Source organism: Petromyzon marinus, chromosome 61 (genome assembly GCF_048934315.1).
Source record: "Petromyzon marinus isolate PM22_M1 ecotype Great Lakes invasive population chromosome 61, UKy_Petmar_22M1.pri1.0, whole genome shotgun sequence".
NCBI classification, from domain to species: domain Eukaryota; kingdom Metazoa; phylum Chordata; class Hyperoartia; order Petromyzontiformes; family Petromyzontidae; genus Petromyzon; species Petromyzon marinus.
The window spans coordinates 7,199,132-7,217,157 of NC_133727.1; the positions used below are offsets into that span (position 1 = coordinate 7,199,132).

General features: G+C 46.6%; 1 protein-coding gene across 1 annotated transcript; it reads right to left on the bottom strand.

Moving 5' to 3' along the window:
* Positions 1-15,400: 15,400 nt before the first annotated feature.
* Positions 15,401-16,842, bottom strand: LOC142906017 (exosome complex exonuclease RRP44-like). Its single transcript, XM_076053391.1, has 3 exons — positions 16,838-16,842; positions 16,406-16,574; positions 15,401-15,883 (listed from the first exon to the last, which is right to left on the bottom strand). The coding sequence occupies exons 1-3, from the start codon at positions 16,840-16,842 to the stop codon at positions 15,707-15,709; spliced, it is 351 nt and encodes a 116-aa protein (XP_075909506.1). The 3' UTR covers positions 15,401-15,706.
* Between the last annotated feature and the right edge of the window lie 1,184 nt (positions 16,843-18,026).

The window sequence follows — 18,026 nt, forward strand, 5'->3', positions numbered from 1 at the left end:
CTGATGACGACCGTTTGTGTTATGGTCGAAACGTCGTGAGAATTTTTTTTGTTTTATATATTTTATTATTTTATTGTTTCCCTTCAACGTGACTTTACCGAAAGAACTAAGAATAAGACCTATTTCATTTAAAGGTTATAATCCCTTGTTCATCATGACTTCCTTTTTACTTCGATGTCTCAATAGCGTTAGGGAGATCGCGTGATGTGAGGGTTCTGCCTTTGTAGTGAGTTTCTAAGTTGACGCTGAGGAGGGGGGAGGAGGCACCTCGCCTCCCCCCCCCCCATGTGGAGTGACGTCACCCGAAAGTTGCTGAGACAAGGTCTTATATAGGCCTGAGATGAGTGCATCAAGGTAGGTGGGTGGAGCTAGAGATGGTCCAACCACAGAGGGTGGGGCAGTGGCCTTTGTATTGTGAGATTAGCATGTCAATGGCTGTGGCAGTGGCCTTTGTATTGTGAGAGATTAGTCTATTCATGATTATTAATGAGGGGGCCTGCTCGACGTGGAGTGACGTCACGTGCGGGACACAGACATTCTTGGCTCATTATAGTAGTAAATTTGGCATTCAGTACAGCACATTTCTATTGTGATGTGTCTATTTTTGGTTGCCGTGTATGTAAGCTCATTATTTAGGTCAAGCTTAAGTATTGAATATCACGCTTTTGGCTTTTGCTGCACTTTCCAAAAATGTAACCACCTCGATATCCAAGGTACTCCTTATAAAGGCATCAGGGTCGGGATCAAACCCTCGGCCTCCTCCATACCAGGTGAGGTAGTTAACATCTCCTAGCCACCGAGCTGATTCTGTCTCTGTGGCAATGATTGTCCATGCTTTGCACAAGCAAATACTGTAGAAGCATAACTCGCTTTTTGTGTCTCCACATAAATCAGAATACGATGTTTAAATACATCGGCCTAAGGGCTTTTTCCACCAACATTCCCCAGCAGCATTTGTTTTAAGCAATATAATTATACCGGCTTCCATTTGGGTTTCATCAGTTAGGCTTGTAAAACTAATGGTGGTTGTTATTCAAAAAAGAGCCGGCCATTTGCGTCAGTGCCACAGTCCCAATTTACCAGACTATAAATAATACTTTCCAATTATCCAATTGGTTAAAACCACAGAGCAGCATTGCCCTTAATGTGAAACCATGGCACACTCTACCCGTCTGTAAAACATATCACCTTCGTGAGAGCCTTGCATTGTAGGAATGGTGCAAATACATCTGGTAATGATTTCATCTAATTAGATCTGATGAAGAGTCATTACCATAAATCTTGACTTAAAGCTTTCGTGACTGCAGGAATTCATATTATTTGGGTCTTTCGGTAAAGTCACGTAGATAGGTTCAAATTAATAAAAATAAAATAAACAAAAAACTCTGACGTTTTAATCACAACACAAGTGATCGTCATCAGGAAGAAGAAAGAGGGGGAAAGCTGCTGAGGCAGACTGTTTTAAAGGTTGAAAATGGGTGTAGCCCAAGGGTCATAAACGACGTGGCTAGTGATGTTAATGTGAGAAATTAGCACATTAATGTAAGATCGGAGAGCGGCCTCCATGACGAGGGTGCGGAGGTGGCTATGTTAGTGTGAGAGATTGGCATGTTACTGTAAGATCGCAGAGCTGCCGCCACGTCGAGGTCAGCACGCGGAAGGGGCTATGTTGGTGTGAAATTTGTTTCACCTGTTAATGTAAGATCGGAGAGCCGAACCTACGGGGAAAATAAAAACTAACATCGGAAGTTGGCAGGATGAGAACAACACCAGTTATGACTAAAACTGGTTGATGACGTTCTTCCAATGATTGCTGAGTTTGTACCCATCCTCTCGGTTGAAATTGTGACTGTGTCTGTATATGTGGATGGCTTCATGAACGAATTTTGTTGATAGCCAGTGGGCTTACAAAGTACCTTCGTCTTAGAGAAATCAATTGGCGTGTGAGCCAACCACATTAAAACAATGATCAGCCAAGGCTACCGTGTTGGCCCTACCGTGTTTCAAATCTTCCTTATGCTCATGAACACAGTCCGAGACATGTCGGTTAGTTTCCCCAATGTAACTACTGCCACAGACACGGCTTAGTTTGTAGACGCCAGGGTATTGTATATCAGGGACCCAGCGCGTCCGCAGGTGGTGGATAGTGGAACGACCTTCTGTGAACCTTAGCTGCAAAATAAGCAGCGGCAACCCTGGCGGATAAGCAGTTGTGGACCAAGCAGTGACAACACCACCAGGGTGTGGTAAGGACTGAAAATGCCAATGGTTTTCCTCTTGAAAAGCGACATATACCCTTTAACGATGCTGCCACATGGCGAGTATAGGCCGCCATTATAATAAGCATGTCTGCCACCAGCCATGGGTTAACAAGTCCTCAACGGCAGAGCAGGAGGAAGAAGATGTTAACATCTCAACAGCTGTGAAGGCGGACCAAGACTGCAGCAGAACGATATCTCCAATCGTACTGGTCTCCTTGCCATTGGATTCATGGTCCCATTCTCTCAAGAACTGTGTGGAAGCTACTGTACAACAGGTTTTTGGCGTCATCTGGTCCAACACCATGTGAGACTAGGCTCTAAGGAAAGCTGTCTCGGGTGTGGACCAATCAATTTCAAGGACAGTGCATACATTATCAGAGTTGTTTTTTGTTTGCATTCCGACCGCAGGTATTGTGGTCAATGCAAACATGACTCCTAGTAAAAAAAGTTGTCAGTTTTGTTGCCAGATAACAGGGTAAAAAAAACAATTATCAGCTTCTCCACAATAAAATAAATCATGCACAGGCGTGTTTAATTAAAGGAACAATATCTTCTGGCCCATTCAAAACAATGTTTTTGGTGACCAGCTAGTGACGACGGGAGCATGATTGTGAAGTCTGGAAGCTTCTAGTGGCAGCTACAAGAAGGTCGTCTAACACTCAGCAGAAACAAGAGTGTGTTTCTGCAGCTGTACCTGCGACTAAGAAGTCCTTTCAAATGATCCACTCTGCTCACCCCACGTGGGGAAGGAGCTAGGAAAGTGGCCCTAAACATAGTCTGTCTCACTCCTTCCCGACTGGATAACCACGTTCAGAAGGATCCCCATTACTGTGGTGGAAACAAAACTAAAAGTCAGATAATTACCTTTGGGAACTGGAATGTCAGGACCCTTATGGACAACACTAAAAGTGAACACCCAGAATGCTGCACCTTAATCGTGGCCCGGAAACTCAGACGACACAACACTGATGTAGCTGCCCTCAATGATACTCGACGAGAAGAGGAGGGGCAGCTCAAGGAGCAAGGAGCTGGCTGTACCCTCTTCTGGAAAGGCAGACAGGAAGAACAGCGGCGGCTGCACGGAGTTGGTTTCTCCATCAAGAATAAACTTGATGAGTGAGCGCCTCATGACTCTATGTCTCAAACTGGTGGGGAGCCAATATTCTACTGTCATCAGCGTATATGCCCTGATTCTTCACTCCGATTATGAATGTTACGTCAACCTTGATCAGGTCCTTTCTACTGTTCCTGTGGGAAACAAACTTATTCTGCTCGGTGATATGCATGCCAGAGTTGGAAGAAACATAAACCTCTGTAATGGAACCATCGGGAAAGAAGGAGTGGGTAAAGTCAATTCCAACGGCATTCTTCCCTTGACTAAATGCACGGAAAATGGAGTCATCATCATCAACACCCTGTTACGCCAGAAAAACAAATACAAAACATAGCATCATCCGTGATCTAAGCACCGCCACTTGATCGATTACGTCATTGTCCATGCCCAGGATCCCAAAGATGTCTGTATCATCCAGGCTGTTCTAGTAGCTGCTGGTGGCTGGACTGATCATCGAATCATCTGCTCAACCATGCTCATATAACTGGCGCCCAAGTGACGGCTTCATCGGAAGAGATGTCTACAGAAGATTCACATTGAAGCTTTATAGGACTCCATTAAGCAAGACCTCTTCCGCCAATGCCTCAATGAAAAACTGTCAAACTTGATTAACCAAAAGTGGGAGAATGTAGTTCGTCAGAGAAAGTGCTTCAAGGATGTCCTCAAGTCCAACATGAATAAGTGCTCCATCGACACTAACTCAAGGGAGTATCTTTCCCAGGATCACCTCAGATGGAGATAGAGTCTATTTCAAGAAGCCAAACATTTTAAAACTTAACAGCAGAAACAGAAAAAGTGGGAATGGCGGAAACAACAGCCTGCAGCCCGACTTACTAATGCAGTTCCACCCACCACTATTTCTGGACACATGTGCCAGAGTTGCGGCAGAATCTGTCGATCCCAGATTGGTCTCTTCAGCCATCTTTGGACCCACAGAAAATCAAAATTTTATCTGGAAGGCAATCCTCGATTGCGAGGGAAAGCCTATGATGACACTTGGGTCCCTGGTTCCATTGAAAAGGACGCAGTTGGGTTCATATTTTCACTACCACCACACCGTTCCGGGCCCTCTCCACTGCTATTTGTGACTCAGTCTATGGGCCTCTGAGTCTATGAGTTTGTATGTACAACGTTAGTTCATGGGCTTCTCTCGACAGGCAAGATATTGGTAATACGAAGCCGTAATTTTCACAGCCCGATGTGTTATATGTAATTTTTGTTGTGACTGAAATGATGTACATTATATAAGCGATATAGTTTTAAGAGTTGCGATGATTAGAAGGCTCGTGTAGGGGCTAATGTTGACCAAACTGTCGATGATTTCCCTGCACTCAAGTATACAAACGGGAGAATGTGGAGTGCCATCTGCAGTTGGAAATGATGCGTCGATAGCTCAAGGAGCTGGAGAAAGCCACGGCCACGGTCTCCACCAACACCACCACTGCCTCCAACGCCATCCTGGCAGCCACATGCAGTTCCGCCGCCACCACCAGGGATGCTGTTGGGAGATGCATCGACACCCCCACCCCGACTACTTCTGGCATATTATTCACCCCCACCGCCATGGCGCTTGATGTTGGCAAATTCAGCACTGCCACCCCGGCTGCTGCTGGCATCTCCAACACCGCCACCACCACCCCGGCTGCTGCCGGGAGATCCAACGCTGTCATCCCAACCCAGCTCATGCTGGCAGATGCACCACTGCCTCCCCAGCTTTTGCTGGGAGATCCACCACCACCGCCTGTGCCAAAGCCACCAGGTTCGGCAAATTGCGTAAATTTATTCGAGAACTTCACTGGTCAGCTACTGCTGGAAGATCCACCGCCGCTACCCCTACATCTGCAGGCCGATCCACCACCGACACCCCTGCGTCTGCAGGCCAATCCACCACCACCCCAGCGTCTGCAGGCCAATCAACCACCACCCCAACGTCTGCAGGCCAATCCACCACCAGCCCAACGTCTGCAGGCCAATCCACTGCTGCCACCTGTGGGTCTGCAGGCTGATGCACCTTCACCACTCCTGGGACTTCATATTCAATTCCCGTTGAGAAATACAACTGAGATTCTTGCATTACGTGTAGTCATTACACTTTCGGTGTTTTGCTTTCAATGGTGTTTGTCACGCCAAAACAAAGGTCACATGTTGCTTTCGGGAGGTTATAGCTGGGACGGAGAGGACAAGTTTGGCAGAAAAGAACCAGAGCTTTGTATGAAGCGATAGGCCATGTAACTTTTATACAGCGCTATGCAGCTGAAAAAAGGATATGCCACTGAACTAATTCAGAGTAAGACCTCCGCTCTGAAATCGGAGCTGGTAATAAACAACTGCCCAGATATGGGAATACCTCCACTCTTTCCACAACTACCTATCATGCGGAGTTGAGGGGGTGGAGTCCTTGAAGACATACAAAATATCAAGGCAGGTACTGCTTTGATTTATTTGGTAGGGCGAATGGTAAGGTCCTACCTCTTATTGGCATGATCCAGGTTCACCATCAGACTCTCCCACTCCTCGAAGTGAACAGCCATTACGAGATCATCGCCAACATCATCAGCACACAGATCATCCATTGTTCCCTCCTTCCAGATTAAGAAAAACCGTGGGGCATGTTACACGTTAACATTATTGATACATTACGATTCGTAGATCAAAGTAGATTTTAATACAATCAGTCCTCGCTTAGAATGCCCCCGTAGAACACTGATTCGTTACAGTGATAGGTGTGGGGCCAAATGTTCTGGACTGACTTCTACCACCAAGCCAGCTTCACAACATCTGCGCGTTTCTCCGGTTTCCTCCTACGTGCCGAACCCTGATGCTTGAAATTGTCCAAACATCTTAATGCAGCACGGAGATAATAATGAGTCTCGAGACTCAATGTGGCTCTCCTGGGTACATAAAGGATATTTCTAGAATTGATTATATTTATTCATATGATTCAGCGTAGCAGCTGCACTGCGATGTGCCAGCCTTGCCACTGTGTCATGGTGGTAGTGGTGGGAAAACCGATTCGGAATAATATGTTCAGTACGCGTCGTGATTTTTGTATTTTAAAAGTGTTAATCAAACGAGTTGCAGTGACGTCATGGCCGAGTAAGCAGCAATGACCGCTCCAACCCCTACATTAGAACATTACCTTTTTCGACCCAACATAACCACTCGCTTTCCTGTTTGATAGTTTTCTTATTTTTCTACCTGGCCTCAGGCACTTTATAGGGGGCCTTGGAAAGCTGGTTTTCTACTTTGGAGCTTCCTAGGGCGATCCACAGCCTCCTTAGGTGTAGGGTCCTCAGTAAGCAACTCGATCCTAACCTCATGGCTAGGCCAAGGGGACCTTCCTCCTGTATCTTTGTGCTCCATGGAAGACAGATCCCCTGGGAAAAAAAGCCATAGCTTTGTCTCCCCCCCCCCCCCCATTCAAGTTGACACCAGAGATCCCGGTGGGAGGAACGAGAGCTCTTACAAGCCCTTTTGTAAAAAAAAAAAAACAAAGAGAATACTGACCTTCTTGGGGTCCTCAACGAGATGTCGAGTAAGGTTTGCAGGAGGGTGGAGATTCAGGAGGCAGCCACATATGACCCTTCAGACTATGCTAGACGAGCAGAGCGGTGCAATGAAGACCTACGAAGCCAGGCTGCTGGAACCTGAGGAGGCTTACATCAGACTGGACTCTAAGGGACGGGAGTGCCAAGTAAACCATACGGCCTCCCGGAGGGGGTCGAGGGCAACGCTCAAGATGCTCTATCCTACATTCGGCTACATCTGCTCCAAGCTCCGGCATTCCTCTCTACAACTGGGCCATCACCACCTACACGAGTCGGCGCTGCGCTGTGACCACGGCGTGCCTCCACGCGTGCCTGTCGACGGTCGTCCTCAAGACTGCCCGCATCGAACGCGAGCTCATCTCATTCGTATGGCAATGCTTGCTTCCTGCAGAGCAGACTCCTGTCGACAACCTCTCTCGCATAGATGTAGCGTAATAAATGCACATCCTATACCGTCGGTATACTTACCTGCAGTTGTGGGCACAAGCCCATAGGGGGTGCCACCCTGAGCTGGGGAAGGACAGAGAGAGCCAGGCCCCAGGTGAGGGGTTGGGGGGTTCTTCCAGAGCCCCCTGGAAGGTTCTAGAGAGGGGGCGGTACCGGGGGCGGAGAGCCCCCGAGAGGTGTATTAAAGGGGCACCTCTGGGACAGCTCAGGGCAGTGCTCCGAAGGCGAAGAACAGAAGACCAGCCTAGCTAGGACCCTGGGACGCGACATCCTTATAAGGATCGGGGCCGAGCGCGGACCAGTGGTCAGGACCCGCACCTTGGCTGGGTCGGGTCAGAGTAGCCTCCCTAGTTAGGACCCTGGGACCTCGAGCCCGACGTCCTTGTAAGGGCCGGGCCGAGCTCGGACCAGTGGTCAGGACCCGTACCTTGGCTGGGTCGGGTCAGTTAGCCTCCCCTAGGGCACAGATAGCCAGAGGGCGGAGAGCCAGGTTTGATCAGTGCGAGGGCACGCTAGCCCGGAGGCTGTACCTCCCTAGATAGTGGGAGTTAAGGGGAGTTCTGTTCATAGTTACAAATAAACCGTGTTGCCTCTAAAGACGTCTCCAGTCTCCGTGGAACCCACTACATATATATGTATTTTTATATTTTGACCACTGTGTGATAAACACGTTGCCTGCGTGCGGCGACACTTGATGCTTTTCCCTCTTCCTTTTCCTCATCCCTTCACCACAGAATGAACACGGTAATGCGGTCATGCACCTCGGGGGGGGGGGGGGGTCAGACATTTGTGACGATGTGTGACGAGGGGGAGGGGGGGGGGTTGAGAAATGTGACGTCACATCAAAATGCGCAACTTTAAGTATAGAATTGTTATAACACTAATTGTTATAACACTCCTACAACATCAGTGCAGCGCCACGCACTACAATGACAATAGTTGAAGCATGTTTTATTTTCAAAATGGAAATATGGTTTTGGGGGGGGGGGGGGGGGCAGAGCTTTGTGACGTCATATTTGAGGGGGGGGGGTCTGACTTTTTGTGACGAGAGGTCAAAAATTGCGTGACGTCATTTATGGACGGCCCCTCAAGTGAATGGCAAAATTGGTTTCGATTTACGTTGTTTCACTTACCGTCGTGTTTTTCAATGTACTAAATCGAGAACTTCAGTGCTTGGGGGATTTTGGAGCTGGCTCACTGCCTGGGCTGCTGCTGCCTTCCCACTCGGCTGTGGTTGCTCGAACCTCCGAGTCGTTCATAGCTCGTGGCTTCTAATATCGGAAGGAAGCGGTGATCGTCTTTGTTCGATGGCCAAGAGCTGCTGCTGCGAGGATGACCGGAGTTTGCGTGATGATCGTTTATGCTCCTGGACACGAGATCAGCAAGGTGTGATGTTTCATTTGTGGGAGTTGCACCGCCTGTACGCGATCAACCGTCGACGCGCCCACCCGGGCCCCACGTTTGCCGTGAGGCACCATGAGGGCCTCCCCGACGGCCAGGGCCTCCGCACGGTCGGAGTGGGCAGAGGCCGGCGTTCGACTGGTGGTTTGAAAAGAACACGGACAAACATTCGAGCTCACGCTTTTGCTTTGGCAACAATTTTCGTTAATTGGGCTCCGAGCGGCTCAACAAGCCTGGAAGCCGGCGCATTTAATCATCTCCGAAATGTGGCAAATCGCATGCTAATCAGGAGCAAGTTGGCCCAGGGATTGAGAATCAAATTTGCATGTGAAACGGCGGTGCAGGACTCGATTCGAAGGCGAGTGAATACTTCGCGGTGGTGCATTGCAAGTGGACATTATTATCATCCAACAGTGACCAGCATGGTCAAGTATGGTCAAACTAAACCTGACATCTAACATCACGTGGCGAAATGTTCATCCAGCAGTGGAAAACGTAACTTAAAGTAACCAAAATAACAGAAGATGCATGAAAAATAAATCGGTTTAATTTTGTATATAAACGTGTATAACTCATGTGTACATGCTTGTAAATATACAATTAAGCTAAAAAATGTTAAACACATTTACACAAAGTCGCAAAGACATAAACTCGCTTAAATCCTTACCATTACTCCAGGAGCTCAGAATTATTGCCCAAGTACTGTATATACGTGAGAAAAGTTACGACCATTTACAAAAAAATTTGAAAACGTGTCAATATTTTGTCAGAAATTATCTTTGCACGTCTAAAGGACAAGAGAAGCTGTAACGAAATGCGCATTTGTAAACGATTAAACCTTAACATTTTCTGACACCGACATTTTTTCCAAAAACATTCCTTGTGTGATTGCACAGAGTCCGATGAGGGGTGGGGCAGCTGTGTAAAAAAATCTGAGGTGAAATTCTCCGTTAAACCGACGATTTAAACAGCAACAGCTCGGGGAATTTTATACTCTGTTCTATGCAGCTGACCGCTGCCCCTTCATACAGTAAATGGCATCCTCACAAGAATAAGTAACCTAACATCCCTTGCAGGGAATCCTCTCGCGATAAAAAAAAATCTTCCATTTGCCATCCATCACAAGACTCCTGCGGGTATCACCGTGCACAATCATACTTCGAAGCTCTTGCTCGGATTCCCCAGAGCTTTGCCCTCCGAGTGGCCACCCTAATGGCCCACTCCGACAGGCCAAACCTGGCATAATTGTAGGTTTTCAACTATAATACACGTTTTATGGGTTAGATCGTTTAAATATATAAATGTGTTGTTAAACCCACCACCATCCGACAGCCAATTAGTAAAGTTTGTTACGTAAACAGAACATGTCAATTCGTTACTAGTACAGTCCACCAGTGTGTTGGAGAGCAAAGCCACACCATTTACAATCTAAGTACAACATTTCGCCAACACTAACTAGCTTCATCAGGCGACAGCCATCACTTGTGAGCACTTCTTTCGCGAATTGGGAGGGGAATCAATGAATGCATATGACTATGGGTATCCATTTCCGATTGGGTTATTTATATGTTAATCAACACACATTATGCATGCGCATTAAGGAACGAGGATTCTCCACGAATCTGGCTGTCGCCTGATGAAGCTGGTTGTAATTACTGGTGAAACATTGTACTCAGATTGTAAATGTTGTGGCTTTGCTCTCCAAGACACCGGTGTGATGTTACTAGTAACAAATTGGCACGTTCTGTTAATGTGACAAACCTTTCGAATTGGCTGTGTCGGGTGGAGGCGGGTTTACCGACACATTTAAATATTTATTACGCGATCTAACCCAAAAAACCTGTGTTATGGATATTGGTCGCGAAAGCCTACGTGTTAAACTGGTTTTCAACTGTTAGATCAGTGGTAGCCAATATGTGAATCGCGATCCATGGGTGGATGATCGCAAAAGATTTTGATTGTGTGGATCTCGGGACAAATAGGAATAAACACCTCTAATATAAAGCAATTCTTGTTATAGCAGATGGCAAAACAAAATCCCCGACTAAGAGTTAATGGATTAATAATATATTTTAAACCAATAGATCGCACTAGCACTTGGCATGTCTACAGTGTTCTATTAGTCAGTTAAATCCATCCGGGTAACTGTTGGTCATATATTGCTGGTAGATCACAGAACATGTTGAGATATACCAGAATGGATCACAGTGCTTTGTGGGTTGGACACTGCTGCGTTAGTCAATAAACACCACCGATTCAGTAACCAACATTTTTAACACGTAGGCTTTCGCGACCAATATTATTCATAATAAAGGTTTTTGGGTTAGATCGCGTTTATTTATAAATGTGTCGTAACCCTCCACCACCCGACACGGCCAATCAGCAAAAAAAGTGTCACGTTGACAAAGACAAATAATTCACTACTTCAGCCCACCGGTGTGTTGAAGAGTTAATCCACATTTACAGTTTGAGTACGACGTTTCGCTGGTAAATACTTCCAGCATCATCGGGCAATTCGCCCGATGATGCTGGCGAATTGCCCGATGATGCTGGAAGTATTTACCAGCGAAACGTCGTACTCAAACTGTAAATGTGGATTAACTCTTCAACACACCGGTGGGCTGAAGTAGTGAATTATTTGTCTTTGTCAACGTGACACTTTTTTTGCTGATTGGCCGTGTCGGGTGGTGGAGGGTTACGACACATTTATAAATAAACGCGATCTAACCCAAAAACCTTTATTATGAACCAACATTTTTGTGAAATCACCTTCATCACAAGGGGGTCAGTGTCTTGGCTGGCAAAGAAGTGGGGCATAAGATATCCTAAACCTTTCATACATCTTGACGCGTATACACCTTAATTGGCTGATTGTACTGGTTGGCAAGGTAAAATTCTAAATTAAAAAAAAATTGCGCTACCATTTGAACCGCTGCGACAGGAGAACGAAGAACCGGTGAACTCTGGATTGCAAGTTCAGAGTGCAAACCGTCTGTTACTTCAGGGTAGCATTTCTCATAACCGCCACTGCTTTTTTTTCAATTGTTCACCTCTGCTTGCGAGCACAATGTACACTTAATTAACTCTGCAGATGTAAAACCCAGAGTGTGTGCCCACTCATGCACCTCCTCCGACATCTTGTTGACACCGCATCCACGATACACTAGTGCTGTCTGGGTTTCTTAGGCCGGGGAGAAGGCGAGCCCCATGGGGTGGACTCCGCAGGGTTGTAGCCTGGAATCTGTGACAGCGGACACACAAATGGCACAAACGTACAACGAAAGATAGTCACCCAAATAAGCCTTTAACAGACTGTGCTGCTGTTAGGCGGCATGGCCCACGAGGGGGTAAGTGGCCAACACCTCTCCCCAGTGCTGATATTTACACACTGCACCAGGTACTCATTTAAGAAAGAGTTGACCTTGGGTAGGCAAAACAACAGTTCAGATAATCCTCATTGGTGTTGGCGGTGAGTGGGAATTGGGTTGCCGGGTTCATAGCGCAGCGTGCTAACCACTACACTAATGCTCTCACACACACACATGTGAGCATTTCCAACACAAGTGATACGTTATCATTACACTTAATAACACTGAAAAACTTCGCCAAGTCTGAAGACTTTTGAGGAACAGGGGGAGAGAAGATGACAACTCCACGCAGTAACGCACTCTAGTTGGGAATCAAACCCAGTTTTCTTGCTGCAAGATGCAAGGGTTTACCAATGTGCCACCCTGCCGCCCATGGCGATACGTAAACTACCTTAATACCAGTTTCAACGCATGCTTATTTTCAGATATGGGAGGAAACCAGAGAACCCGGAGGAAACCCATGCAGAACAGACTCATGGAGTTTTGTTAAGAAATCTGATATCTACCAAGGCTCCCACACCCTGACTTAGCTTGGTATCTTGAGAACTCGCATTCATCAACAACTGCCCCTAACGATCATTTAAATAGGTCACGTTTCAGATAATGGCCCTTCTTGTGCAATGAACTAGGGCCATAATAAAAATCTATTTTATATAGCACCTTGCATATCGAAATATCTCAAAAAAGCACTGGACATTAAAAAACTACTCAAGTATAGATACAAGCCAATAGAAATAAAGTAAAAGCCGATAATAACAATAATGACAGTGATACTGACACTTTACACAGCATGCAAAATGCAATCAAAGCTAATCATAATGATTCCCCTCACAGTAATAACCAATCAGAATCCAGGAAAAGCCAATTAATAACGACGTTTTCAAGCTGGATTTAAACACACGGACAGTCACAACTGATATAGGTAGGGATAGTGTCCCATAGTCGTTGGATATACAGTCTGTTCTATAATACGGTAGTTGCGTACCTCAAGAACACCGCGTTTTGGAAAAATCGTGTTATAATAAATAATATATATTATATGGGGTAAAGCGCAGTCCGCAATAACGCGTGAGATGCGTAACACAGGCTGAACAAAGACTAAGGAACGTGGGTAGCATCTAGAAGCATCCAGCAGCATCCCGCCTTGTGTGATGCTACGCCGAGGCAGCCGTTACAACCGCTTATTCCTACTCGCGCGACGTAATTCCATTCATTCAACCGAGTTATATCCAGTTCGGATCCGCGTTATACAAAAAATGCGTTCCTTCATACATTCATCATCGCGTTATATCCAATTTGAGAGTTACAGGAGGTATAGGACAACAGACTGCAGCTCAAAATGCTAGCTATACATATATTTTTTCCATCCAAGACCGGAGTTTATATTTTATTCCTGTGTTATAAGGGTATTACGTTCAGGGGCTAAATGCCAATGGATGGGTCTGATAGCCACGGGAGAGCCTCAGGAGAGAGTTTGTGTCATCTTGCCACCCCCTCCATTGAAGGAGTGCAGACTACAGTGGTGTAAAATGTGGTCCATAGTTTGGGTTGCATGGCCACAATCGTACAGTAGCTTGTTTTTAATGCACTGCTATGTATCTGTATGAGTCTCTATGAATCTCTAGGAATCATAATGGGTCTCTCTGTATCTCCTATGTATCTCTGTGTCTCTATGGGTTTACGATACGGTCCCACAGTTTGGGTTGCATGGCAACAAGCGCTATGCTGTGGCTTGTGTCATTAATTTTCGGCCCCCTGACGTTCCGATGTGGCGAGCGTTTGTTTTTTGTGCACTACTGCTGGTGCAGCAAGCAGCAACAGCAGCATGGTCACAATACAAATCGGTGGTATTCCGAGGTTGCGCGTTGCGCCGCACGGTGAGTACCTCCGGGCGGACGAGGTGCATGCGGATCCGCTGGTGCTGCAGGTTGGACGAATCCAGCGACACGCGCACGCACACGCGGTCGAACATGTTCAGCGCGATGCCCTCCACGCACAGCGTGGGGCCCTACACAAAACACAAAGACATATCTCCAATGTCGTCTTAACAGACTGTTGGGGCAAGTGCTGTTGGCGAGGAGCACAGATGAAGGCCGGCACGGCACACAAGGGGGTGGGTCGCCGGCGCCATGCCCGGCCGCCTTTGTCTCCCCAGTGGCGATGTTTACACACCGCACCAGGCATTCAATTGAGTTCCGAGTCAACCTAGGGGAGGCCCAGGACCGGTTCAGATAATCATCACTGGTGTTGACCGTGCGAAGGAATCGAACCCAAGTCGCCGGGATCGTAGAGCAGAGCGCTAACCGCTACACTACCGCTGACTGCTCTCTACCAAGTGCCCTGCACACAAGCACGGATTGACGTAAACCCAACGTTATTATTCCAACTATTACTGGGTCACTCAGAAAAGCCTCACTGATTCTCAAAACGTTTGCATTCAAGGTCACTGCTACGTCTTTGTAAAAGGAGGCGAACGATTGATATGTGCTCCCCAAATAAGTAATTTGTATGTAATTTGCCAACCTTGGACCATGATGCTGGCACACGAATAATGTTACAGGATCTTTTAACGTCCACTGTTAAAGCGGATAGCCTATAAATATTTAACGCTTAATACACACCACAGTATTAACCGGAGAGGCCACCGAGTTTGAAATGCAAACCTCCACAACACACAGCGAATGCAATACCGCTTGGGCCACCTCACCGCGAGCTGAAAACCAGGCATGAGAAGCCGATGGCTGCAATGACCAAACCAACCGAGGGATCGTGATGTTCGGGCCAGCCAAGGAATTTTAAAGCATTATTTGGCCATCATTAAGGAGTAGATGCAACCCCCTTAGGTTATATGGAGTGTACAATTGCAGTTAAGAACATACCTAAAATATGGCTGCAAATGTTGACCCTTTTAAGCTTCTGGTCCAAATTAGGCTGTGTGCATTATCCACTTATCCACGCAGAGTGACAATGTAATGGGGCATGCAAGGCATGCTGGAAAGGACTGGATCCAATGGTCACAAATGTGCTTTTTGCCATCTAGAGATCACTTTTTGCATCAACTACTATTTCCCTCATTTGTTTTTATTCTACAAGTACTTTTCTGCCCTTCGAGCTTCTTATTGTTTACAGAAAGCATTAGATTTTCTCTCTAATTCTTCCGGACCTGAGGGATTTTACTGTATTTTTAATGTGATGTCCTCTCCGTGACAATACGGGCTCAGTCATGGCAGTTATTTCCAAAGCATATTTAATTGTGACCGTTTTATATTTGAAACGCATTTACATAATTTAATTCAGTTTCAGTTTATTTTGGTATAGCCCTGTGAGCCATCCGGCTCTAATGTATCCACCGGTGTAACTTCCTCTGTAATAGTCCACACTGCCAAATGGCAAAAAAAACGGAGCTTCGTATCTCACTACGTTCTTCCACCTTAAACCAAGTGTCTGTGTGTCTGATAGAAACCTAATCGTAGAGAGATGGTCAGGGGGCTTGGGTCCCAGTGCATTAAGCCAGTCCTGGGTTTAAATGCAGAATTCAGCCGTTCGGGAAATGCCAATGCCTCCCGGTTAAGTGAACACATGCCCTTCCTCCTCGTCGAAGGTAACTTTGAGCTTGAGATCTTTGGAGTCAAAGAAAACCGTCCCCTCCAAGCCGTACTTGGGAATGAGCACCACCACGGCGTTCTTGCGCACAAACAGCACGAAGCCCTCTTCGCTCACCACTCCCTTGCTCTTGAAGAACAACTGAGACCACAACAACAACAGCCGTTAATCACCGCTACGTGGCCAAGAGCAGACACACGCGCATCACTTACCAAGCCCATAATGATTTAACAATATTTAAGGTATTTTTCCGCATCCCCCCGCTAATTTATTCCAGTTGTGCTATTGGCATCATGTCATGGGGATTATTTTGAGTTCAATCGTGAAGGTACAATGCCAATTCTATTGACTATAATCCTCCATCACCTGACAGAGCCAATCAAATAAAGTTGTCACATCATGGGCAAATGTGCCAAGTGACTAGGTTTTTCAGCAAACACAGAAGAATGCTGAAAAGCAATGTCAAGTGTAGCCAACCAGTACAGCCACGGCACCACCACACGTAAGCGTGCGAATAGAAAACAATTGATTCTTACTACACGCACAATACGATGGCTGCTTTCGTGACCTTAAAAATGGTTTTCAAGAGACGAATGGACGCATTATCAGGTGCCTAAGCACACGCCGTGCAAGCTCCACGTGGCCCACACTTCCGCCTCCCACCTGCGTGTGGAAAGCTACAGACGAGCGTTGGGCGTACTGCGCCATCTTGTGGCGGTAGTTGAGGTTGTTGCAGAGCTGCTGCTGCTTCTGCTTGTCGGTGAGCGCCGGGTACGTGGGGTCGGCGCCCACGCACACGGCCAGCAGCCGGTGCACAATCACATCCGAGTATCTGTAACAGTACAGGGAGACAACAACAATATTCACATTTGTTGTAGCCTCTATTTAATATGAAGATTAAATTTACAGTAGATACAGGCTGCGGTATGGCCACGAGATGCCAACGGAGCAGCGGTATTAATCCACCAAGCACCGCGATTCATTCTGGTGGATCTCAGCGGGTTTCACGATCCACCAGAAAGCGACGCAAACAATGACTCAGATGGATTTAACGCTGTGATAGAATACTGTACTCTGGACATACCACGTTCTAGCACCATCTGCTTGTGGAAATTATCTTTATTAATGTATGAATTTAATTCTTTGTTGAGGATTTTTTATTTGTCATCAGATGTAACGCAAATTGCTGCCTGCTCAAATCTGTGTTCTTATTTAAGATCCACGACAAAATCGTTAGTGATCCATGGCAGAACTGCAATTCACTTTTGGCCGCCGCTGCAACACGGCAATGGATTCTTGATTCTGCACGTGGAACACTGTCACCCTCCTTGTAGGCGTTGGTGTTCTCCGGATCCTCTAGTTTTTCTCCAACACAAGCCAAACAACCATTTAAGCAATTGGCCAAACTTCCCGTTTATAGGACCTTTTAGAAAAATAAGTCAAAATCTGAATCTTTATCCTGGAGAAATCCGATTCACGATAAAAGCTCTTTTTGACAGATGTCCAGTAGGTAGATGATAGGAGTGCTAAGAATAGGAAAGGTAAACAAATCACTAAAAGTAAATAATAGAAAAAAAATATACAAGTTGTATGTTGAACTTCATTCACACCGTACGTAGCCAATCGTGCTAATCGGAGGTGTGCCATAATGACAAGTTAACATTGCATAAGTACATCAATTAATAAATAAATTCCAAAACTTGGGAAAGGCAGCACAGTCCCAGACCACATCAAGACAACAACATAGTCCCCTCAATAATCGCGAAGGTCGATTTCACGCGTGTGCCTGACGCCAGAGCACGTCACCGTCGAATGGGCGACGTGAAGTGGGTGTAGATGGCGGTGGCGAGCCCGTAGAGGTGGGTGTCGGGCTCCATGCCGGAGCAGAAGTAGATGGCCTGCATCATGCAGCGCGTGGCCAGGATGCGCAGCAGAGTGTTGAGGTATGGTGGCGCTCCCGGCACCGCCGCCTGGTCCAGGGACTCGGCCAACGCCTTAGCCGAGTCCACCTGGATCTCAATGTTCTGCGCAAAAAAATCAGGCACACCGGCGTTTGTGAGGTGACTATCCCGCACGTGGCTTGTAGTTCAGTGCTGGGGAAGCAGCAAGGGTTGTGGTGTATTGGAAAGAAAACGTTATTCAGCGCACTTCCTGTAGGCATTCAGGTTTCCATAACCTGGCTAGCCAGGAGAAGGCAGTACAGCAAGTGGATTAATCTACATCTGGCACAGTGCCTGGCTGCCTTCCAGCGTTGTCTGTGGTTCGTCACACCTTTTGAGTTGTT

Bases quoted from the DNA above. Each gene is read 5' to 3' on its own strand.
- LOC142906017 (XM_076053391.1), bottom strand. The intron at 15,884-16,405 runs GTGGGAGGCGGA...TTGTGGTCTCAG, and splicing joins CTGTAGCTTTCCACACGCAG to TTGTTCTTCAAGAGCAAGGG.